Raw genomic sequence first — 22,003 nt, 5'->3', positions numbered from 1 at the left:
ATGTAGGCCTCGTGTTTGAAAAGCACCCCAGTCATTTATCAAATAAAACTCATTCTGATAATCTGCCTTATTATAACGGTAATGGTTCTCAAACATTCTCTGCATGGCTCAATTATGATTTATAACAGTTACATTGCCCAGAGCCAGGGCCGGAACTACACACAGGCTCTCTTGGCACATTGTGCCTGGGGCCCTCTCCCACTGAGGGGTGAAAAACATGAAATGCTTACATAATTAAAATATGTTAAACATTATTCAATGCAGGCTTCATACAAAAAAAAAAGACAGACAGACATATATAGGCTTTATGATACTCATTCTCATGTAGGCCATTGGTAGGCGCTACAATTTACCAATATACCATTTATGATGATTTAACGGTATCAAAAGACAATTGGTTCGATGACCAGCATCACACCCTGTAACAACATAAAGCTAATTTAAAGAATTAAACATTTAAATAAGATTGTCACACAAGAACAATGCAAATTTATTTTTGACTTGTTAACAAATCTGTCACAATCAACAGGTGAGGAACGTAGCAAACAGCTGTTTCAAGATATAGTGACACTGTGTGAATCTGCTGTGACATCATCCTTAACATAACAAGCAGAAGAACGTATCCACTTCTTCTTATAACTTGGTCGGCATACAAACAAATTATAATCGCTTTGAACAGTAGGTTTGCTTTTTAAAAATCAGACCATTGGCAGGATGTACAAGTGATTATTTTCTCTGACTAATTAAAGGTCTGAAGTGTTTAAAAGAACCGCGATCAAAGACATTCCAAGAAAATGTAATAGCCACAACTTTTGCTAATGTTAAACCACAAAAGAGTTGACTTGAGTGTGTGTGTGCTGAACCATGTAGTGTCATTGCAGCATTAGAGAGAACAGTGGCTGAGTTTCAGTTTACAGCCTTGTAGATACATGCAGTTAATAGCCATGTATTGCATAGTGTCATGTGGCTGGTGCCAAATATTAAGCGAACGTTACATTTATATCCTAACAGCCTCTCATATTTGAAGTGAGTATGTATTCAACAACAAACACAGAAATCGTAAAGCCAAAAAACTCTCCCAGGTTTACTCAAAAATGTTTACCTATTGACTCTTTCTCCTGCTGTCTTTATGTATTCGTCCCTCCTGTCTCTGCATTTCTCCTGCTGTCAATTAACTCTGGAAATATTTCAGCAGCCAGCGAGTCAGAGAAACAGAGATCATGTTTGGAAACCACATCCAGGCTGTTGACCTTATCAAAACATATTATTTAGCTACCGGTCCAGAAATAGCTAGCAGGCTGTGTGTATCAGGTGTCTGCATGCCTGTGTACCTGTGTGCCTGTGGAGGAGGGACCAGGTGTGTGTGTGTTTATATGATTCCATATGAACCATACGTTGCTCCAGGGTTGCTTAGTCAGGCACTGTACGCTTGACTCGAAGGCAGGAGCACTGGACCTGTGTGTGTGTGTGTGTGTGTGTGTGTGTGTGTGTGTGTGTGTGTGTGTGTGTGTGTGTGTGTGTGTGTGTGTGTGTGTGTGTGTGTGTGTGTGTGTGTGTGTGTGTGTGTGTGTGTGTGTGTGTGTGTGTGTGTGTGTGTGTGTGTGTGTGTGTGTGTGTGTGTGTGTGTGTGTGTGTGTGTGTGTGTATTTTTGTCAAGATTTTGATGGCTCTAAAATTAAAACATGACCCAACAGTGGATGATGTTTCCCTGCCTAAAGCACAAACGCTACCTCACTAACTGTCAGCAAATTCACAGCATAAAATAGAGAACGTATATTTTGCTACTCAGTAAAACTTTTAAGTGTCTCAGTGAAAACATATATCAGACTAAAAGATAAACAAGTGTATACGTCAATTGTGGCCAAAGTAATTAAACTTGAATTAAAACAAAGCTTTGATTTTATACAAAATTATACAAATTTGACAAACTTTTGTATCATAATAATCATACTTCCCTTGCTAAAAATAGTAAATTCAGTAAGAAAAATGTCAAATACTCTTTAGTTTTAAAGTAGAATAAATGTTCTTAATAGCTGAGGGATGCACGTTGTTCATGTATGGAAGAGGATAAGGGCCACAATAGGACCAAGAGAAAAGAGAAAAGTCAAAATGTTTGTTTTTTTCAGAATTCGATAAAATATTGGAACTCTGACTCTGAAAACGTAAAAAAATCTGAATTCTGGGAATAAAGTCTAAATCATTGTTTTCCTCATAACTCATACTGTAATCTCAGAGTAAAAAAACCTATACATGAGTCTTCTCCCTTATTCATGGATAATGATCAGTGACATCAGAAGACAAAATGGGGGACACAACATGTGTCCTTTCACTTCAAATAACCCCAGGTCTTCTCTCATTGACCTCTTCTCAAAATAACCTCTCCATCCTCTTCCTCCCCCATCCTCCACATCTCACCTTCTCTCTATTTCAACATGTTCCTATTCTTCTCCCCCTCCATCTCACTTTCCCTCAGTGGTGTTATTATCCTGATACAAAAGACCCCCCTGTTGAGAGTGCGTGTCCCTCTTTGTTGAGGATTAAGACTATAATTTACATCTGTGTGCTTCAAGAGCGCCTAAATTAAAGCTGTATGTTTTCATTTAATGACATTAGTTAAGACGGGCTGAAACCACAAGGAGAGAGGTGATGTCACTCAGAAACATTACTGTGTGGAAACAAACCTTGAAAGCTGCAGATTTCAGTTTAATTCTATTTGCAACTTTTGTTAATATTTTGGATGCTGTAATCTGTGTGAAACCATTAGTTCGATGAGTGTGTGTGCACCTAAATGTGTGTGTGTGTGAGACTCGGTCAATCTGAGGTCAGTAGATGGCTATCTGACCGTGCGTATGGTCAACATTAGCAGGTTGCGCCCCTGCCATGTGTGCACCATTACTGCCCCATTTGCACATTATTGTTCTTGAACACACACACAAACAGCAATAGGCATGTTTGTTTTCTTCTGTATTATTCATATTAAAAAAAACAAAGCTAAGAAAAAAAGGGGGAACAATGTCAGAAGAAAGGAAAGATAGAAAGAAGAAAATAAAACAAGAAAGAAATAAACTGTTCGACCTAAAATAAATGGGTGGACAATAGCCACCATTGGTAATTGGTTCACATTTAAGTGTTATAACCCACTCATATCCATAAACTCATCCAATGTAGGTTTCAAAGCACACAGAACCGGACAAGTCACCTTTGATTAAGAACATGATGTCCCTCTCCAAGGATCTCTGTTGATAACAGCGATCAGTTGTTCTCAACTCAGCCTTGACCCAATTGGATTAGCTAAACACCCTTACCCATTTGTCCTCGTTATTACTCTTATTGGATTAAAGGAACCAATCAGAGTTGCTTTTCAGGTTTCTGGGAAGGCTGTCACTTCCTCATTACAATGATAATTGGACGGTTAGTAATTAGAAAGCAGATGTTATGTGCGCGCTGTCTCCGCGCGTCTCTCTTCGTTGCATATCTTCATTTATTTCCCTCCATTCTTTGCCATTCTTGTTTTGCATCCTCCTCCCTTCCAGGCCCTAGTTCTCATTCTCTCTGAACTTGGGGTGAAAAGGACATTGTTGAATACTGTTTCAGTCCGCTGAAGGGGGGGGAATTAAATGTCTCTCGCTTCTCGTTCTGTCTCTCTCTCGAGAAGAAGAAGAAGACCTCCCAACCAGGCCTGAGAGTTTCCCAGACCACTTTAAAACTGTGGCACAATCCCCCCCATTGTCCTGTTGTTTTTCTATGTGTCTCTGTACTCATGGAGCTTGTTTGTTGGCCATGAAGGGGATCCCAAGTAAGACCCTGCCTCTCATAGACTGCACCCCCCCCCCCTCCCCATTTTCCATCTCTCTTGACCCTATCTTGTTCCTAGCTTCTAGTATTTCTGATGTGTTCACCCTGTCGCTGCTTTAAAGAATTCTGGTCCCAGCTTTGATCTTGATCGTGGCCCCTAGAAAGTTGGGTTACAACCCATAATGTGTAGCAGAACCATAGGGTCCCCCCGTTTGACAAGAGTATGATATGCTTTCATATGTCTGGACCCTGGGGTGAGGGAGCAAGTTTCCCTTTCAGGTTCCAGCCGGCGAATGTTTAACAGGTTTTCTGGGGTATGCTGGAGTTGAGCTGGTGTTAAGTGATACTGTGCTCATGTGGAGTGAAGGGGATTTGCTACAAATTGCGAAATGTACCCAGATACACATTTTGAATAAAATAACTCCCAGGTGTACCCTTCGGTTGATAACTCACCACTTCCAAGATTGGTATCACACCTGGCTTTTTTAAGGGCCGGTAATGGTTCGCCTTTACTTTATGGCAGTTAACTCATCACCCAAAACGTGGGGAACACATCAAGTAATGTGACGTTATTATTTATGTCCGTCCAAAGAACAAAAAGATGGACTGTGCTTCATGCATCTCAACAGTTGCAGCTGTGAAAGTTAACATCTGGCAGCAGCCTAATGACCATCTGCGGCTCCTGAGCTGCTACAAGCTTCTTTTTCTAGGGATTCGCAAAGTTCTGCTGGAAAGTTAAACCATAATCTAAAGTGTTTTTGCTTCCATTCAAAGTCCTATTTCACAATTATAAAATCTATGAAAGGCATCAAGACGAATTTGCGGAAAGAGTTGAGCTCGTATCAAGTTATTTGACACCAAATGGAAGACACCATAAATTGTTGTGATGATTTATGAATCCTTTGGAGGAGGAAACATCTCACATTACCACAACAGGGACATGTTTGAAATAAAGCAGTGACTTAGTGTATGGAGGAACATGTTTACTTTCAGCTCCGGTATCCTACAACCAAAAGTTGCAAAATGGTTTTCTATGAAACTTGAAAATGAACACTGACAGAGCAGTACAGTTGTTTTTCTTAGGTATAGTGTAAGCCATAACTTTTGTTTAGACACTACCCCATATAGATTATCCTTAAAAGTCTTTGTATTATTCCATGACCATATTGTTCATATTGCTGTTTTTTTCTTACAAGCACAGTTTCAGAATGTCCCTTCATGCACCGGATTAGCGGCTATTGAGGGATCGTAATTGTGTCAGCAATTTGTATCCTGTGGTCATGCACAGAGCAAAATGTCCCCAGCTTGAAACTATTACATCTTGCTGAAGGGGGAACCTTATTGGCTCAAGATGTGAAATAATGTAGGGTTTCTTTGAATGGGAATGGGTATTATCAGTAATGGATTTCACGATGTTTCAGGATGTCACCTGTAAGTGGTTATGTATGACACTGCCATAACTAAATGTCATCCTTACTTTGAAGAATTCCAGCCCGTAGATATGGACATGGCCCATTCATGTACTTACAAGGTGCTGCGTATTCATTGCAAATGTGATGGATCTATTTTTATGGCTGCTGCACACTCAAATGTCCAAAAGTTGATATTGCTCTCGACTTGGTTTGCACCATTTAACAAGACTTATGGCCCCATTTGAAGTTACCATTTTCTATAGGCTCTCCCTGTGATAAGGTTATTATTTTCTCTTATAAGAGATTGTGAACATGTGTATATTGTAGAGGCGCATTTCAGAGCAGTCAAAGGAAATACCTTTAAGTATTTCCTTAAAACAAAACATTTAACCTTGATTGAATAACTGCATTTATACAGACTATACTTGCAATTTTTCTTTAATTATCTCGTAATTTAATTTAAAATGTAATAGTGAGGTTGAAATACGTTATTAGTACCCGTGGTATTTATAATGTTTAATTACATATTGGAGAGACATTTTATTGTAATTAGTTTGTTTCTTTGGCTGTTGATACCTACTTGTAAAAAAGACAGACTCATGCCGTAATTGCTATCTGCTGAAGAGGAGTAGGGTCGCATGTGTCAGAATAATAAGATTAGAGTCAGAATTCCGAGATAATTATTTTTCAAAAAATCTCAAAATGCTGATGTTTTTCTCAGAATTATGCCTTTTTTCTCAGAACTCCAAAAAATGCACTTTGATCAGATCCCTAAAAAAATATGTATCCGTCTAACTAGTTAGATTATAAATATATACTTAAATTATCTCAACTTCAACTTTTAGATTGTCTTTGAGTTCACTTGGTTGCAGCTGGAGTTGATGTCCAACGGTCAAGATGAGATAATGTGCTGGAAAAAGAGCTACAATGACATGAACCAAAGTCTTGAGGGCCATTCACCCCCCTGATTTGGTAGTCTTAGTATAGTTGTTAGTTTGTTTACCCATCAACTGAATTCTCATCTGACATGTTGATCAGAATATAGTCCATGAGGAGCTTGCTGCAGTAAATTGTGGCTCTCGACGATTTTTTGGCTGTAGCTTCATCGCTCGGTTTCCAAATGGCATGGCCGTATTATGATGGGATGCGAAACACCACTCCAAATCCCCATTGTTCTGCCCTCTCTCTGTTTCCGAGGCAACAGTCTCTTACCATCTGGAAGGCCCTCATCCCTCAGTTCCTCTCACTTTCCTCTAATGGGTTTCTCCTCTGTCCTTCTCCCATCTAATTTTCTTTTTCTTTCAGTACGGTTTCTCGTTTTATTCTCTCAGGCAATTTTCTTTTTTACTTTTATGGTGCTCTAATTTGATTCCCTCTCCTGTTTTCCCCTTTTTCTCGCTGTGGCTTTTTCTCATACTTTTCACTTTGAGTACTTACCATACGGCCGTGTTCTTTTTTTCGCTCTCCGCTATCCTCCTGTGGTCATTTTCATATCAATCCCTGCTGGCTCTGTCTTTATTTCATCTTAACACTTCAGATGTGTTCTTTTATACGAGTACTCTGTATTATGCACCCTCACACATTCACAGCCACACATGTTCATAGACTGAAACACACATGGTGTATTTGCAAGTTGTGCGTACATACACAATTACATACACAGGGGATGTAATCATGTAAGTTTCCTGGACCGGTCAGTTTGTAATTCATGACATCCAGGTGTATTAATCATATTTGAAAGAACTTTATTGACAAAGACAGATCGGCGCCCCTGAAAGGTGTTTAGTTTCATTCAAACGTGAGCTGAATGAGCAAGCGTCCGAGAGTGTGTGTGTCCGTGTGTGTGTTGTCTCTAAAGTAGGGCCCATTATTCTCAGCAGATGCTGACCTACAGCATGCCAGTTCTCTGGAGGGCAGCACTTGTCTCTCTTCCTTTTTTCCTCTTCTTCATCTCCCTTCTCCCCCACCCTTCCATCACTTTCCTTTGTTGTCCATCCCTTCTCATTTTCTGCTCCTTTCTTCCTCGTCCTTCTTTCATGTTTCATTCTGAGCTTCACAAGACATCCATCTGGGGAGGTTCAATCTCTCTTACTTGTAGTCATGTTTGTCATTCCTTTTTCTTCAGCTTTGAACTGTGAAACTCCTTTTCCTTCTTAATTTCCATCCCATGTCTTCTCCTCCTGTCCTCCACCTTTATTTTACACCCATTGCCTTCTCTTTTACTTGACTGTCTTGTTCACTTCTTCTGAACGTAATGGCTTGCATTGTCGGTACATATGGTTAAGTACTAGTTGCCAAGGACACTGCTTTGAGCTTGTTTCTAGATTGTAGAAACAAGATGGTAGATGGTCATCATAAGGAAACTCTGGAAAGATGGTAAGCTTAGGCATTGACCTCAAACTGTTGGGGTTAGGAACTGACATGGAATGGTTAGGGTTAGGTGTTGACCTCGAAAGGTTATGAATAGGCATTGACCTTGAAAATGTTAGGGTTAGGCATTGACCTTACAGTTGTTAGGTTTTGACCTAGAACTGTTAAGCTAGGCTCTGACCTGTCATTGCTAAGTTAGGGATTTTCCTATGTTTAAGGTTACGATGTCAGCATGTCCTGCAACATTTTTGCGAAAATTCCATAACCAAGTGTTACCATTTATACCAAATTATACTTCGGACCCTCTAATATGGAATGGAGGACACAGCCATTGTCTTTTCCCTTCCTCCTCTGTCTCAGACGTGCACGGTCACACCTATTTATCTTCTGTCAACACAATCTTCTTATCTTCTTTAAATTCATCTCCTTTCTCTCTGTCCTTTGCTCTTTAGTTGTTTCAAGGAATACAGATTAAGGTTGTATTCTATGGTGGCCTGCCCTGTTTCTAAAACTCAACTTTGTAGCCAGGTGTTTTAACCCAAAGTTCTTAGTTATTACATAGTTGGCACGTCCTACTAAACACTAAATTAGTATGCAGGTCAAAAGAGCGAGGGGTTGCATTTTCATTTCACTTAAACCTAAATGCATAACCCCCAGGTGAGATGCTGCCTGGTCTGTTTTTTGACCATCTTAATCCTCTTTTCAACAATATTTGACTAAAATGTGATTGATATTCAGGTTTGTATTTCATATAGCTATACACTTGTTGACCTAGGTCTCTCAACCTCAGGAACTCATTCAAAATGAGATTTGACAAGGAGTCTAGCCTTTAACATGTAACCTGTTTTATAATAAGAGGTTCTGAAACTGAGGCTGCATCACTTTCAACATTTAAGTCACATAAGTACAACACATAAGTAGCTTACTAGAGACTTAATAAACCTTTTTTTGTTTGTATACCTTTTTGCCTGTTGACTTGTAATATTTTGTCTAGTTTTATTTTCCGTGAGTGAATTGCCCTTAGAGGATTGGGAAATCAACTGGAGCCATGGTGCTACTGTAAATCTCAACGTAGAGAAACAAACAAGCAGCCCTGTCCTGCTACTTATTGGAAAGTTTACATTCCAGCAACTTGTGGTATTGAGCAACATATTAGCCAAATATCAAATGTCATCTTTCCTCATCCTTAAAGGATGTGATAGAACAAGCAACATTGTAATACTATTATTATTGTATTATTTGTACAAGGTAAAAAAAACTCCTATAACACGAGAGCTAACTATAGCTCTATCATACACGGACAATGCTGCTCCTTAGTTGGGCCCCCATCTGGTCAAATGTTCACTTTGTCCCTGTGAGTTGTAGTTTTTATACTCATTCCTTTAGTGTGATGTTATGTACACAGTCAACATATGCATATTTGAGATGTTTTAATTTTTCCATAGAAAATGAGCTGTATTAGCTAGAAATATTATTTTATAAATAACCATTTTTGCTTACTATTAGCCTATGCTAGTTAAAGCTTATTTTTTGCTCTAATGAGTAAATCACTGGTTAATCGACAAAAAACCATTAGGAATTTTGAAAGATAAATCCGACACTGTCATGAGTGTAAACTTATTTTGTTCTTGTGCAAGAATGGTATGCATAACAACAATTACTATGGGGCAGGGCTTGGGAAACAGGTGGTGCTTATCAAAATAAATAACAAAAAACTGTTTTAATGGTATTTATTAAGACTATTTCGAACATATAACACTGAGTTCAATAATAGGTCTATCGTGAGATCCTAAAAAATATCAGTTTTTAACCATATTCAATGTCCATAATAATGAACCATTCATTTAGCTTTTCTTCTACAGCAGCTTATGGGTAATCAATGGTCCAGTCCTCCACCAAATGATTGTCCACTTTACCAAATGGCATTCAGGGTTTTCAATGTTTTGTCTATGTATTTGGTATGCCCCTAATCCTAGTTGATAATACCCTTCCTTAGCCTTTGACCCCGTCTTCTAAGTGTTGGGTGGGAACTGATGGAGTATCATGTGACTTTAAGGGGTCAGGAGTCTAGGGAGGGTTAGGGCTTTCCAACACACACGCTCACACAATCACCAACACAAACCAGATTGACAGCTGAACCAACAGAATACCATCTCTGCCAAACACACACACTCACACACACACAGTATGTAACCACTTAACCATAAGTAGAAAAACAGCTTAGTGTGTTATTGGGCTTCTCCTTATAAAAACTCTCTCCTCTACTTCAAGCGTCACTCCTTAATGATTCAGCTCAGTTCTATTAAGAGTTTATTGTTTCACTGATCACAGTTTATACAGTTCCAGATGCCACAGAATGTACCTGTGCATTGTCCTCACGCAACAGCTGTGTGTCGTGTAACTCAAAAAGACAACTGTCAATCATGCTTAAAGCCTTTTCTGCTTGATTCTTTCAAATCTTTGTTATATTATTCTCACTCGGTTCCAAACACTGTTGCAGATGTTACACTTGGCGGTGTGCCCTTATGTTGTGTTTTTGAGTTTGGACACATTGTAGTAAGCCTTAATTGTAAGGCACAGTTCATGACAGCAACTTGATGATTACCTCTCAAGATGTTCCCTCAGGATCAGATGACATAATTGGATTTTGAAGCACTTTGCAATATAGATGTGCATATTCGTAAGTAACACCAGGTTTCCTCAGAACTCATTTAATGGTTTGAAGCCCATAATGATAGTACTGTGAAAAAGAAACATTTGCTTAACTCTTGTTGTTACTATGTGATATAGGCAGCTAATAATAATCCAATTATTTATAGATATATATGTTTCAACACGTGTTTTCATAGTGAGGACGCTTTGTCTTTTTGTAATTCCATTAGGCTTTTCTTTCAACTTTGTCAACGATTTTCGATTACCAAATCATGTTGACGATTTTTCTCAATAAATCCATAGATAACTTGACAATATCATTGACCTTGATAATTGACAGCATATTGATTTACTAAACTCTACAAAGTCATTTGCAGAAACGCCGCACGTTTTAATTATAATTCCAGTACATTCCTTCTACAAAATGACTCCCCCTCCCCTTTTCCACCCTTCCTTGGATAGAAGATAAAATATTTCTCCACCCTTCATTATTTCTCACTTAAGCTTTTATTGCCTCATTGTTTGGACGGTGATGCATCTGTGATTAAAGCTTCATAATGAAGTATCACATTAGGAAGATGGAACTAAGTTAAACTCATTTTAACTCCGGGGACGTTACATCACAGAGGCTCCATTTTCACTGCTGCTCACCAAATGACATTACAACAGCAGTTGTGGAACAATTTGAGCTATTAATCTGCTTTATTACCAGACTGTCAAAATATCGTGACTCTCATTGACAAAGAGTCTGACGCTTTTGAATGCAATTTGAATATATGAAGTGTTTTCCCAACACCAAGCCCAAAATCTCTTTTAAATTGATATAAGCAGGAGGTGAAGACTCGGCTCTATAAAGACTCATAAAGATATAACTGGATTAAAGCTGCAGTAGTTTATCTCCCCTCCTTTCCCCACTCACTTTGAATATCACTCCTTACTTCCCCCCCTTTCCCTCCCTTCTCTCGTTCTCACCTTCTATAACCCTCCCCCGCTCGTCTCAAACTTTTCCTCTCTTCTCATTTTGAGGCGGTGTTGTTTGTGTTTTTGCTTTTGGTTTTATTGAGACAATCCATCTGCAAAATGGCTGTCACGGGCTCTCAGGAGATTTTTTATGTGTCGTGTCACAACGCAACGTCGTGTCTCTCTTTCTTAAAGGTATTTGTGTCTCTCCGGGACAGGCTTGGATGATCGATGGCTGTGTGTGGGTATGTGTGTGTATGAGTTTGAGTGTGTTTCCAGTAGTCTAACAGCTGTATCCAGCCCTTTAAGAAAGAGTAAGTGAAAGTGTGAGTGTTTATGAGAGAGAGGGGCAGGTGCAGAAGACATATAACAAGTCCTTGTTTCCTCTAAATCCATCAGAAATCTCTTAAATACCAAGGAATTAGCAAGGATCACACTACTCTCAATTACTGTCAGACCAGGAGAAAATCTTCCCAATTATCCTTTCAAATATCCAACCTACGTACTATCCAGTGGTGGAATGTAACAAAGTACATTCAATCAAGTACTCTACTACTTACATATCATTTTGAGGTACCAGTAATTGTATCTACCTTTGTACTTCTACATTTTTGACAATATTGTACTTTTTACTGTAAATTGTTCTGACACCTTTAGATACTTACATTATTCAGATTATTAGCTAATACCAGTGGCAAACCGTGTCTATCACAACTGGACCTTCTGTAGACGCACAAACAACCCCTGCAACGTTTTTTGTTTTTTTTCTAACACAAAACCACTGAAATGCGTAGTGCATGGATGGACCGAGAAAGACAAACAAATCAACGTAACACTGTAATATTACAGATCAACAACACAGATACGATTCTCATGTATTCATTTTATTTACATTTTATACAATAGTATTTAAATAATTAAATCGATTTTGTGTTTGTTTTATCTGAGTGTTTCAGGGTATTCTCTGAATACCTTGAAGGCCCTGATGGTTCACCACTGGCTAATACACAATTTGAATCAACTAAAAGACAACACATTGACATATTATATACATGTCAATATATAGTTTACGATATAGCATCAATATACAAAGTAATTAAAAAGGACATATGTTGTGCCTCTACTGTGACATGTTTACATGCTTTAATGCTGAAAACATTCTTTATTTTTCTCATACTGCCTGGAGCACCTCTTTTCGCTGTCTGTCTGAAACCAGAGCCCAGCCTGCTCTGATTGGTTAACCGCTTAGATAGGTCCCTCCTATTAGCCTATTACTACAATGTGTTAGAGAACTAGCCAATATAAGCGCTAATGTTACAGAGTTCACTTTTTTCCAGAAGTAAACATGTAGTCCAATGGAGGCGTTTTAGGCAGGGGGGGGGGATGTGTGAGAGAAACCCCTTCTTGAGTGAACTTTGGTATTTTGACCTTTGCAGACTGTTTACATGCACAAAATCCTATATCACACACTAGAAAGGGAAGAAAACCCTAAAGGTGTAATACATAATAATGTATGCCTATACTGAAGTGAGATTTTAGACACAGGAGTTTTACTTGTAACAGAGTATTTTTACAATTTAGTATTGCTACTTTTACTTAAAAGATCTGAGTACCTCTACCAGCACTGGTACTATCCAACCTTAACATTGCACTAAAGACAAAGCTAACAACATAACTAAGTCGCCCCCTAACAGGTATTGCATAGTTGAATTTCACTTCAAACTGAGCCCCAAAGGCTTTTCCGTTCTGCTTGGAACGTTTTCAATTATTTCGCTTTGCTTTGATTACTCTCTCAATTATGTTAAACTAGTTGTTGCATGTGCCAGGAAGCTGTTCTCATGCATTGCATCTGTTTCTATCTTTCTCCCTGTCTCTGTAACACACATACATGAACGCAGACCACCAGCCTCCTCATTTGGTCTTAACTCATCTCCAGCTGTGTGCCAATTTGCCTCCTCCAGAGTACGTGGGGTTTGGGAGGGGTGATTAAGAGAAGGCACTGCGTTTAGGTTGCAGTGTGTATGTGAGTGTGTGTGTGCCAGTAATAGGTTCCATCCTCATTACCCCATAATCCCCAGCTGCTGTGCAGTGCTGACTGGGTTTCCTGGAGGGAGAATTCCAAACTTGTCACCGGATTTACAGTGGATTCCCTAAAGATCCCCACTGGATTTCCACCCCGTTTCCAATATGGCAACTCTCCCAAGGCTATAAATCTTCAGTTAATGATTATTCTCATGAATCTGTCAAGTTATTTTTTTTCTTTAGACTGATCGATTATTCGTTTAGTCCGAACAATATGAAAAGTACCCATCACATTTCCTTGACAAAGGGAACTTTTTAATTGCTTGTTTTGTCCAGCCAACGCCCCAGAAGATACCCTATTAAAAAGATGAAGTCAAACTTTAAATATTTCCAGCTTTCTCCAGCACCTGTTCAACACCAATCCTCCCATGGATCCAATAAACGTGACAATTTTTTCCATATGTTTTTCCACTTTACTTCCAGTCTATCATTGCCAACTGGCCGTGGCGGCGCATCACAAAGAAATCTAAGCAGGGCACAGGCAACCAATAAGCACAAATTGGTCAGAGCCATCCGATCCAGTACAGCAGTTTATAACTGTAACGAATGAAAGTGCACTTAGGTGGAAGAGAAGATAGGTAATGAGGTATTTTATGTGCCATATGGTCTTTTAAATTCTGGACAGCTTCTAATCCTCTTTGCCTATTCTAATCCATTTTTTATTTATCTTTAATCAACATTGTCTTATTGTATTTCACTCATTTCTACAGTTGTTAAATAACTACATTAGATTTGTTTTTGCGGTTTCAACCAGTGTCATTTGCTATAAATCCTAATGAATAAAATGTACGTTTAATAGAGTAATGCTAACATTATTCTATATTTCAAGTTGAATAAAGAAACATATATTCTCATATCATATATCTTATTGTCCACTGGCCTGTTCTGCTTCTTATTACGGTATTTACTTTTTATTTGAAGGTTTTTTTCAATTTACTTTTGGTACAATTTAATTTGAAAAATTGTTCAAAAGCTTAAAATATTTCAATTATTCATGATGCATTTTAAATAGGTAAACAATAAGTAAAGCATATGTCCAAATAGTTGAATAGTAGTACGAATTAGTCTTAATTATTTTAACATTTAAGGTGCCGTATGTCTTTTCTTTGTCTACTGCTTTTTTTATTGTTTGTTTCTCACCTCTTTACCCCACTCCTTATCTTTGTTTTCATCTGCATCTCCCCTTCAGTACATTTCTCCTTTCATCCCCTACTTAAGTTCTACCTTATCTCCCTCTGTCCGGCCTCCTTCACCCCCCCGTCACCTCTCCCCAGCCCCTTATCTCTGCCTTGGTGACACTATCGGTGCCAGGGACCGGTGACAGATTGACTGACTGATAGGGGAGCAGGTATAGAGGCTCGGGGATGGATAGCAGGCCATGCAGATTGGCTGGCAGGCAGACCTGTGCTCATAAAACCCTCTAAAAGGAGAGCAGGAGAGTCAGGCAGACACAAGGACAGCTGGCAGGCTCACTGTACGTGCTGCTAGCAGAAGAGAAGCGGCTGTAGCTATCAAGAAAGAAGACATTTGAGATATGTAGCTCATACCCTGAGCTACATACAATAAGTGTAGCAGAATAAGTCGAAAACCACAAGGCAGATGACAGTTGGGTTGACGTATGAGGAAAGCAGAAATGTGTGTGTTACTCTCTCACGCACACACACTCTCTGACAGCGGATATGGAGCCAGGAGGGGCACAAGCAGACATCCCGAACACGACGGGCATGCAGTTAGTTATACACTTTCCACTGCTGACCACCCAAATTGACACACACAGGCGTCAGCATGGAGACCACCAGCACTCTGAGTGTGTGCGCCAGTATTTATACATAAATCTGTGGTTGGTTCAGTCTGTCCTCCACATTAACATTATCTCCAGGCAACAGGTCAACACTGTGATTGGTTAATGTCTCTGCACCCACTAAACTGTGCATATCGGTGATAAGAGTCATTATGACACTTAATGGAGAGTAAAATGATTCTGCTCTGAACACATTTTAGCACAAGTACATGCTTCAGTACACATTATTTTGAAGCATATTAATAAAAATGATGAGTAGATAATAATCAAAATAGTGCATGATATTTAAAAAACACACTCATGGCAATTATGTATAGTACGCAAACAAAATATCATGAATACCCTTGCTAGAATAAGGCAAAAGGGGTAGAAGGAGAGGCCAAAAAAGCATTTAGGTAGATTGTGAGAGGACGGGAAATAAATGTAGACAGATAAGTAGACACAGAAAGACAGAGAGATAAAATGTAATACCTCATTATGTTAGCTATGTGGACGACATGTGTTTGTATACTTGCTTTCCACTGGGCACAAGACATCGATATCTATTAACAGGACTGTACTGGATTACCGCAGCTGTGTGTGTGTGTGTGTGTGTGTGTGTGTGTGTGTGTGTGTGTGTGTGTGTGTGTGTGTGTGTGTGTGTGTGTGTGTGTGTGTGTGTGTGTGTGTGTGTGTGTGTGTGTGTGTGTGTGTGTGTGTGTGTGTGTGTGTGTGTGTGTGTGTGTGTGTGTGTGTGTGTGTGTGTGTGTGTGTGTGTTAACTGAGCCCTAGCCTACTTAAAACTGTCAAATGTCACTTATATTCTGTTGCTATGTGATCTTTGGCCGGGATGAGCTCTTGGCTGCATGCATTCCTTTCCCTCTCTATGTCTGGTCCAAAATAAATAGTTTTTAGCAGATTTTCATGAATATTTAAGCCATTAAGTCAACACATTTGCCTAAGAAAATTACAAGAAGTTCAGCATTAGTATTTACTGACAATATCTTGAAAAAGGACAGGAAAAGAACATCACAAAGTGAACAAAAACAGCAAACTTCAACACAATGTTGGGGTTGGGGTTACGGTTGACAATTAGTTGTATTGTGGACAATTGGATTTGATTGAGAGGTTAGAACTCCATCGTATTGTCTTCCTGGCTAACTTTGTTTATTTCACTGAGTACCATTTATAACATGTACAGGTTTATATATTTATCTAAATGGTACTGTCCAGCACAATATGAAAGTATATTCTTTCTGTTGAACTTACTGTAGATAAAGCCATAATCTTCCAATACATCTTTTTTTTGCACCTGCCATCATGTGATTCATTGAATTAAATGTCATTGGTCGATAAACTCTAAAGTCTTAGTTCTGTTAACTAAATGGGCAATAACTTTATTTTGTAGGAGTTCATCCCATGGGAAACTTTCTCAGACAAGCTTTTTCCCCATCACCTCCCCCATTTAGAGAGTGAATCACCTGTACTTACTCTTTATATGTATTACAGTGCCATATCAAAATATTTTTTTTCTAGAAAATATAGAATATCACTTGTTGAACTTTGTCAACTTTGTGCTGTTTTCTGTTCCAGACGAGGCCCAATGGATCCAGTGGACTACCCCATTCAGCCCTGGGCAGGTCATTACCCCGGACCCCCTCAGGCCCCACAGGGATACCCTCAGTCCCCATCCTACCCTAACCCTAACTCCCAGTCGGCCCCGTCCTACCCTAGCTACCCGCCTGGTCAGCCATATCCCCGGCAGGTCGACCCCCGGGGCGTTGACCCCCGGGGCGTTGACCCCCGGGGCGTTGACCCCCGGGGCGTTGACCCCCGGGGCGTTGACCCCCGGGGCGTTGACCCTGGGTACCACCCCCACCCAAGGTAATGAAATGCAAAGTGACTTTATATAACATGACCCATAATGCTCAGAGGCTTTCATTCTGTTTTTCTTATATTGGGATAATGGTGGACCTTCCTGCTTTCTGCCTTCAGCTCTCAGCAGAGAGGCCCCTTGCGGCAGGACGTGCCCCCGTCTCCCACCCCTCCACTTCGTGGGCTGCGGTACGACACTATGACACGTGCAACAACGGGTGGGGGTTACAGGTAGGGGCGATTTGTGGATGAAGATGATCCCAGGTAAATTCTGCATCAATACATAATAAGAAAGAACATTAAAAAAGAAAAACTCTGCTCTAAGAACATGTTTGTTGGGTTACAGGCACATGGTGGATCCCGGTCCAGAACAATATGGCTACCCTGGGGAGGGAGGGCGACAGCAACACCAAAACCAAACCAACCCAAGACAGAAGAATGCCATGACAGCAGCTGTGTAGACGAATCAGCTCCAGACATGAGAATGAGCAGAATGCTAATTGCTTTGTGATTTGCAGCTCTTCTGCTTGCGGTACTCCAATGACATAGAATTGAAACCTCTAATTTGAATCACTATTATTATCAAACATTCTCTACGCCGTTTGAAGTATATGGTAATACACAGAAAGGTAAAGGAGGTTAATTATAGAGTGGTTGGCATAATGCATAATGTCTTTTTGTTTGAAGTCTTTTAAATTGATTTGAGCCTTCCCGCCGTATAAAATTAGCAGGGTTTTTACTTTTCAATGTACTCTGATTAAGTCGTCTCTTTCAAGAATCAGACAGAGCCACAAAGGTAATTGGGTCCATTTGAACTAAGGCGTTACATAAAGCTCTACATTTTCTGTATTGCACCTCATGGTTTTACTGCTGCCACACAAACAGGACAAAAGATAATAGATTCTAAAGTACAATATAGCATTGCTTTGTGGTCTTCTAACTCCATTCAAACATCTAAATCACACATTCTAGCATCAGTGTTCTTGTGCAATAAAGCCAAATGTAAAGACTATTTAGAGTGTTCCCAATAAAGTGGCTGTTAGTCTCCTCGAGTTGAGAAGTAGAAGATGATGTTGAAAATGTTCCAAAAATCCCATAGTTATTGTGATTTCATGTCATTCTACCACTTAGGTGTGTTTTTGAATATTTCACTTTCTTTTGAGTGACTTCTTCAATGAATGAAAACATATGTTTTACACTTACATTTTCCAAGTCATCGGTACTCAATTCATGGTACAACCTGTGTTTATTGAATCTATCCAATGTGACCTGAGTTTTGCTTAATTATGTCAGGCAATACATTCAGGGTCACTGTTTAACCTTTATCAAACCACGACAATCAGCCATTTGGTCATATCTCAGTCTTGTAGCAGGCTTTATGTGATGGAATGTTGACGATTGCAGAACCGATAGGTTAACGAAAAACCAACAGGACAAACATTAAGTCTCTGGGGGCAACTGACCCCGAGAAACTAGGTATAGCCTTATAATATCTGGGCTAAGATCTATTCTTCCTTGCGCTACTCAGAGTTTAGTAAAAAGGGATTCAACGAGAGAGTTAAGATATGACATGTACGACTTGATTGTTTGAGAAATAGCCAATTATCAAGCTAATAAAAAGCTCTATTATTGTAAGATAAATGCCGATGAGTTCCCCAGATTAAGTTTCGGCAATGTGTTCTGCCTATTTTTACTTCTGCCTGGAATATTTACCTGCATGCAACCAGAGCCTAATCAAACATCAACGGGAAATACCACTAGGACTCAAACCGGAAGCCAGAACCCTTCCGTTACCAGTATCTCGTCCAATCTAATCTGAAGATCAATATTCAGATATATCTATAAACTTTAATGACTTAGAGATGTTTATACTGTAAACCACTGCTGGGTAAACCAGGCATAAAAAAGGTAATCATGTAACTGACCAGTTGTCAGTGCTTATCTTCCCTCTGTGTTACTTAGCAGCCTCTTTTTCTCGTTGTCTGTGTATGCCATGTACTGTAGTTCGGTGTGATGGATGGCACATCTCTGTGACCTGGTGGTGTAGGCGTCACCGCGTGGTGGAGTGCTTACAAGCCTTGTTGAAACATGGATTGAGCTCCAGAGTGCTCTCCTCAGCACTGCACCACAGAGTATATCCATTTAGCCACTTACTCTACCATCAATTAAGTGAAACCGAGAGTGAGAGTCCAGCTCACCATTTCTGTGTTTCGCTCTACAAAGCTCAGCAGTATTAATTTCAATGGAGATTAAATGTTTAAAATTACTTTTCAGGATTAGGTGAATTGCATTTTATGAGATGAGGATGAAACCCACTGTAGTGAATGTAACAATAGGCGCTTTCACGCCAAGTAGTTTTCCTAGGAATAGTTCCCGGAATTAATTCCCCGGAACTCTTTAGTTCCTGAACTATCTAGTAGATCGCATTCACACCGGAATAAGTCCCTGAGGGAGGATTACGCAAATGAAGCCGCTGACGTCACTTCTTCTTATTCTGCTTTGGGATTACTGGCGGGCCGCAAACAACTTCACAGCGTATACTGCCAACCGAGTTTTACGGGGCGTGGTTTGCAAGTCGCCCAGCCAATCAGAAATTGGAACCTTTTCATCCCCAGGAAAGTACCACCTCTCTAGCAGGGACTAAAAAGGGGTGAAAAGGTTCCCGAAACACAATTCTATATCCAGATCTTTTTGGTGTGAACGCAAAATCCCAGGAACTATCGGAACTATTCCTGGGAAAAGTACTCCGGTGTGAAAGCGCCTATTGAAGTAATTTGACCGAACCCCATGCAAAGAAATGTGAAGTAGATTTTGTCTTAAACCATCTCAATCCAGGATGGTTTGATAGATCTGATAGGAAAGAAAAAAGATGAGAAATATGAAAAGAAAGGAAAAGTATCGACAGGTAGAGAAGAAATTATATAACAATAAAGCAAAAGGATGTAGGGAAGAAAGAATGATTAAAGAAAGACGTGATAGGCTAAAAGTATGCATGGAGGGAGGTGGAATAAATCGTAAAACATGTGCAGTGCCATAAAGGCCAAAGTCTTTGGGTCCGTAAGGGTTTGATTCAGAGGGTTTTTAAATGAGAACAAAGCAGAGAAAAGATTAAAAGTTCATAAATATTTGGGCGGCAGTTGTTCTGCAGTAGGAGGAGGGTTACAGGAGTGGGCTTTATTGATTGTATGAAGTTACTTTGGGAATCACTTAATGTGTGTGTTGTCAATATGTTATCACTCTTCAGTACCAGTACTGACATCAAAATTCAAATTAGTAGTGAAAGAACAATAATAAACCACAGTTTAAGGAGATTGGTCAGATGTTCAAGTTAACAGAAACCACATCCAAATGATTCACATGCCTCGTGAGATCATTCTCTCTCTTGCTTAGTCATTGTTTTTTGACTATGATATGATAGAAAGCAGAGAAAAGGCTGTACATCTCCATATTTCAGTGATTTAAACATTTTTGCTTGAAACAATTACTTTATGATATGATGACAAATATTTTTCTGTCAATTGAACAGTCAATTAGTCGACCTATTTTCTTAGCTCTGAGGACATATAATACATTAACTGAAATGATGAAATCCCTTGTTTTACACTCCAGGACCTTCAGTGTTGATAATGAGATTTTTTTTTAAATAATCATTTACATTGAGGAATTAAAATGTGCTAGTCTGTAACCAATATACCAAAAAGAGGTTTGTTCATTACCAAAACGTCAACTGTATTACTTTAGATTATCGTAGCTGCCTATATGCAATCCAGCATATTATGAAGCAGCAGAGAAATGATCTGCTTGGGTCACATGGACAATTTTGCTGTTATCATTCCAAAATGTTTTGCACCACTTTTAGACATAAAGATGGAATATGTATTTTTAGCCGTGTGTATCTGAATGCTGGGTAAAGCTTTTCATAGCTGCAGTTTATTGAGATGTGAACATTACATTATCCTTTGTTACCGGTACGCAATTTCGCATATATGTTGTTGTACTACTATTCAACTCTTTGAACGCATTTATTTGTATATGCATTTCTTTTTTATGATAGTCAGGGTTGTTGGAGTGTTGAGTTACCATGCTTCTGCAAGAAACCACCTTTATTTCAGTTATTTTAGTTTTCCCTCAGTATTGTATAAGCAATTTACATGAAAATAATCAACTTTACAGGTCAATTTCAACTTTATTTAAGAAGAAAACACATGGTACTTTGCATAGCATGGATAACATCAAACTCTGAGTTGTTTGGCAACACATAGTATGAGTTGCACAAGCTGAAGGTACTACCCAGTCTCCTGTATGAACAGTTCTGGTACTCCTAATATGAAGAAGCCAACTTAAAAATATCTATCATAGAAGTATAACATGTTTTTATTAAACTGCTTTTATCCCAAAAAATCATTTTATAATGTCGTAACAATAACAATGATTTATATTACTCTTTTCCTACATTTGATATATTTATGTATATAACATTACATTTTTGCATTAAAATATCCATTTTAAAAGATTGCTTGTCAAAGTTGTCTTTCTTAAAATGTTTTAAGCATGTCTTTTTTTCAATGCATGCCCAGCACATCTGCTAAGGTTAATTAAATATGAGTCAGGAGAAATTATTTCCCTCATGTCCCCCCATTCCGTGCAAGGTGAATCATTAACATTGCCAACCCAATTTAGTCCATCATTTAAGCTGCTGATAAATTGTACCTTTGTGATAAGAGATAGATGTTGGCCCCTAAATTAATGCAAGACTAATTATCAATTAGAAAAAGAAGATAAGGTACACTGATTGCTGCAGAAACTTTTTTTTTAAGTTTCTTTGGCGGGGTGCCATCACACTGCTAGGTCATATCCCTCCGATGAATAAGCATTTAGTCACAGGCTGTGGCTTTAAGGTGCTCTCTTATTTATCTCACTGGGTGCTGGACTCGCTCTGCAATCAGAGCAAGTTAGTAGTAATGAGACACAGAGGCCAAGGGACTGCTTTATCTGTCAAGACTTAATTAGCATATCCCAGACCTCTCGGCCAATGGGGAGCGGGAGAGGAAGTAATTCAATTCTCCCGAGTCACTGC

The 22,003-nt window shown here is 39.2% G+C and overlaps 1 protein-coding gene across 3 annotated transcripts in view; it reads left to right on the top strand.

Moving 5' to 3' along the window:
- Positions 1–21,439, top strand: part of LOC307029140 (partitioning defective 3 homolog B-like) — a 91,336-nt gene extending 69,897 nt beyond the window's left edge. Inside the window, exons 5-8 of one of the 3 annotated variants that reach the window (XM_079664808.1) lie at positions 16,645–16,884; positions 16,915–16,935; positions 17,047–17,157; positions 17,273–21,439. In XM_079664808.1, the coding sequence (XP_079520934.1) occupies positions 16,645–16,884; positions 16,915–16,935; positions 17,047–17,157; positions 17,273–17,387 (487 nt within the window). In that variant the 3' untranslated portion in view covers positions 17,388–21,439. Of the gene's footprint in view, positions 1–16,644; positions 16,936–17,046; positions 17,191–17,272 lie in introns of all 3 variants that reach the window. The other 2 variants (XM_079664807.1, XM_079664809.1) reach the window with 2 other exon arrangements.
- The last annotated feature ends 564 nt before the right edge of the window (positions 21,440–22,003 follow it).

This window comes from Notothenia rossii (genome assembly GCF_949606895.1).
Source record: "Notothenia rossii genome assembly, chromosome: 2".
Taxonomy (NCBI): domain Eukaryota; kingdom Metazoa; phylum Chordata; class Actinopteri; order Perciformes; family Nototheniidae; genus Notothenia; species Notothenia rossii.
Note: the sequence above shows the minus strand (reverse complement) of the source record. Positions and strands in the feature narration are given on the sequence as shown.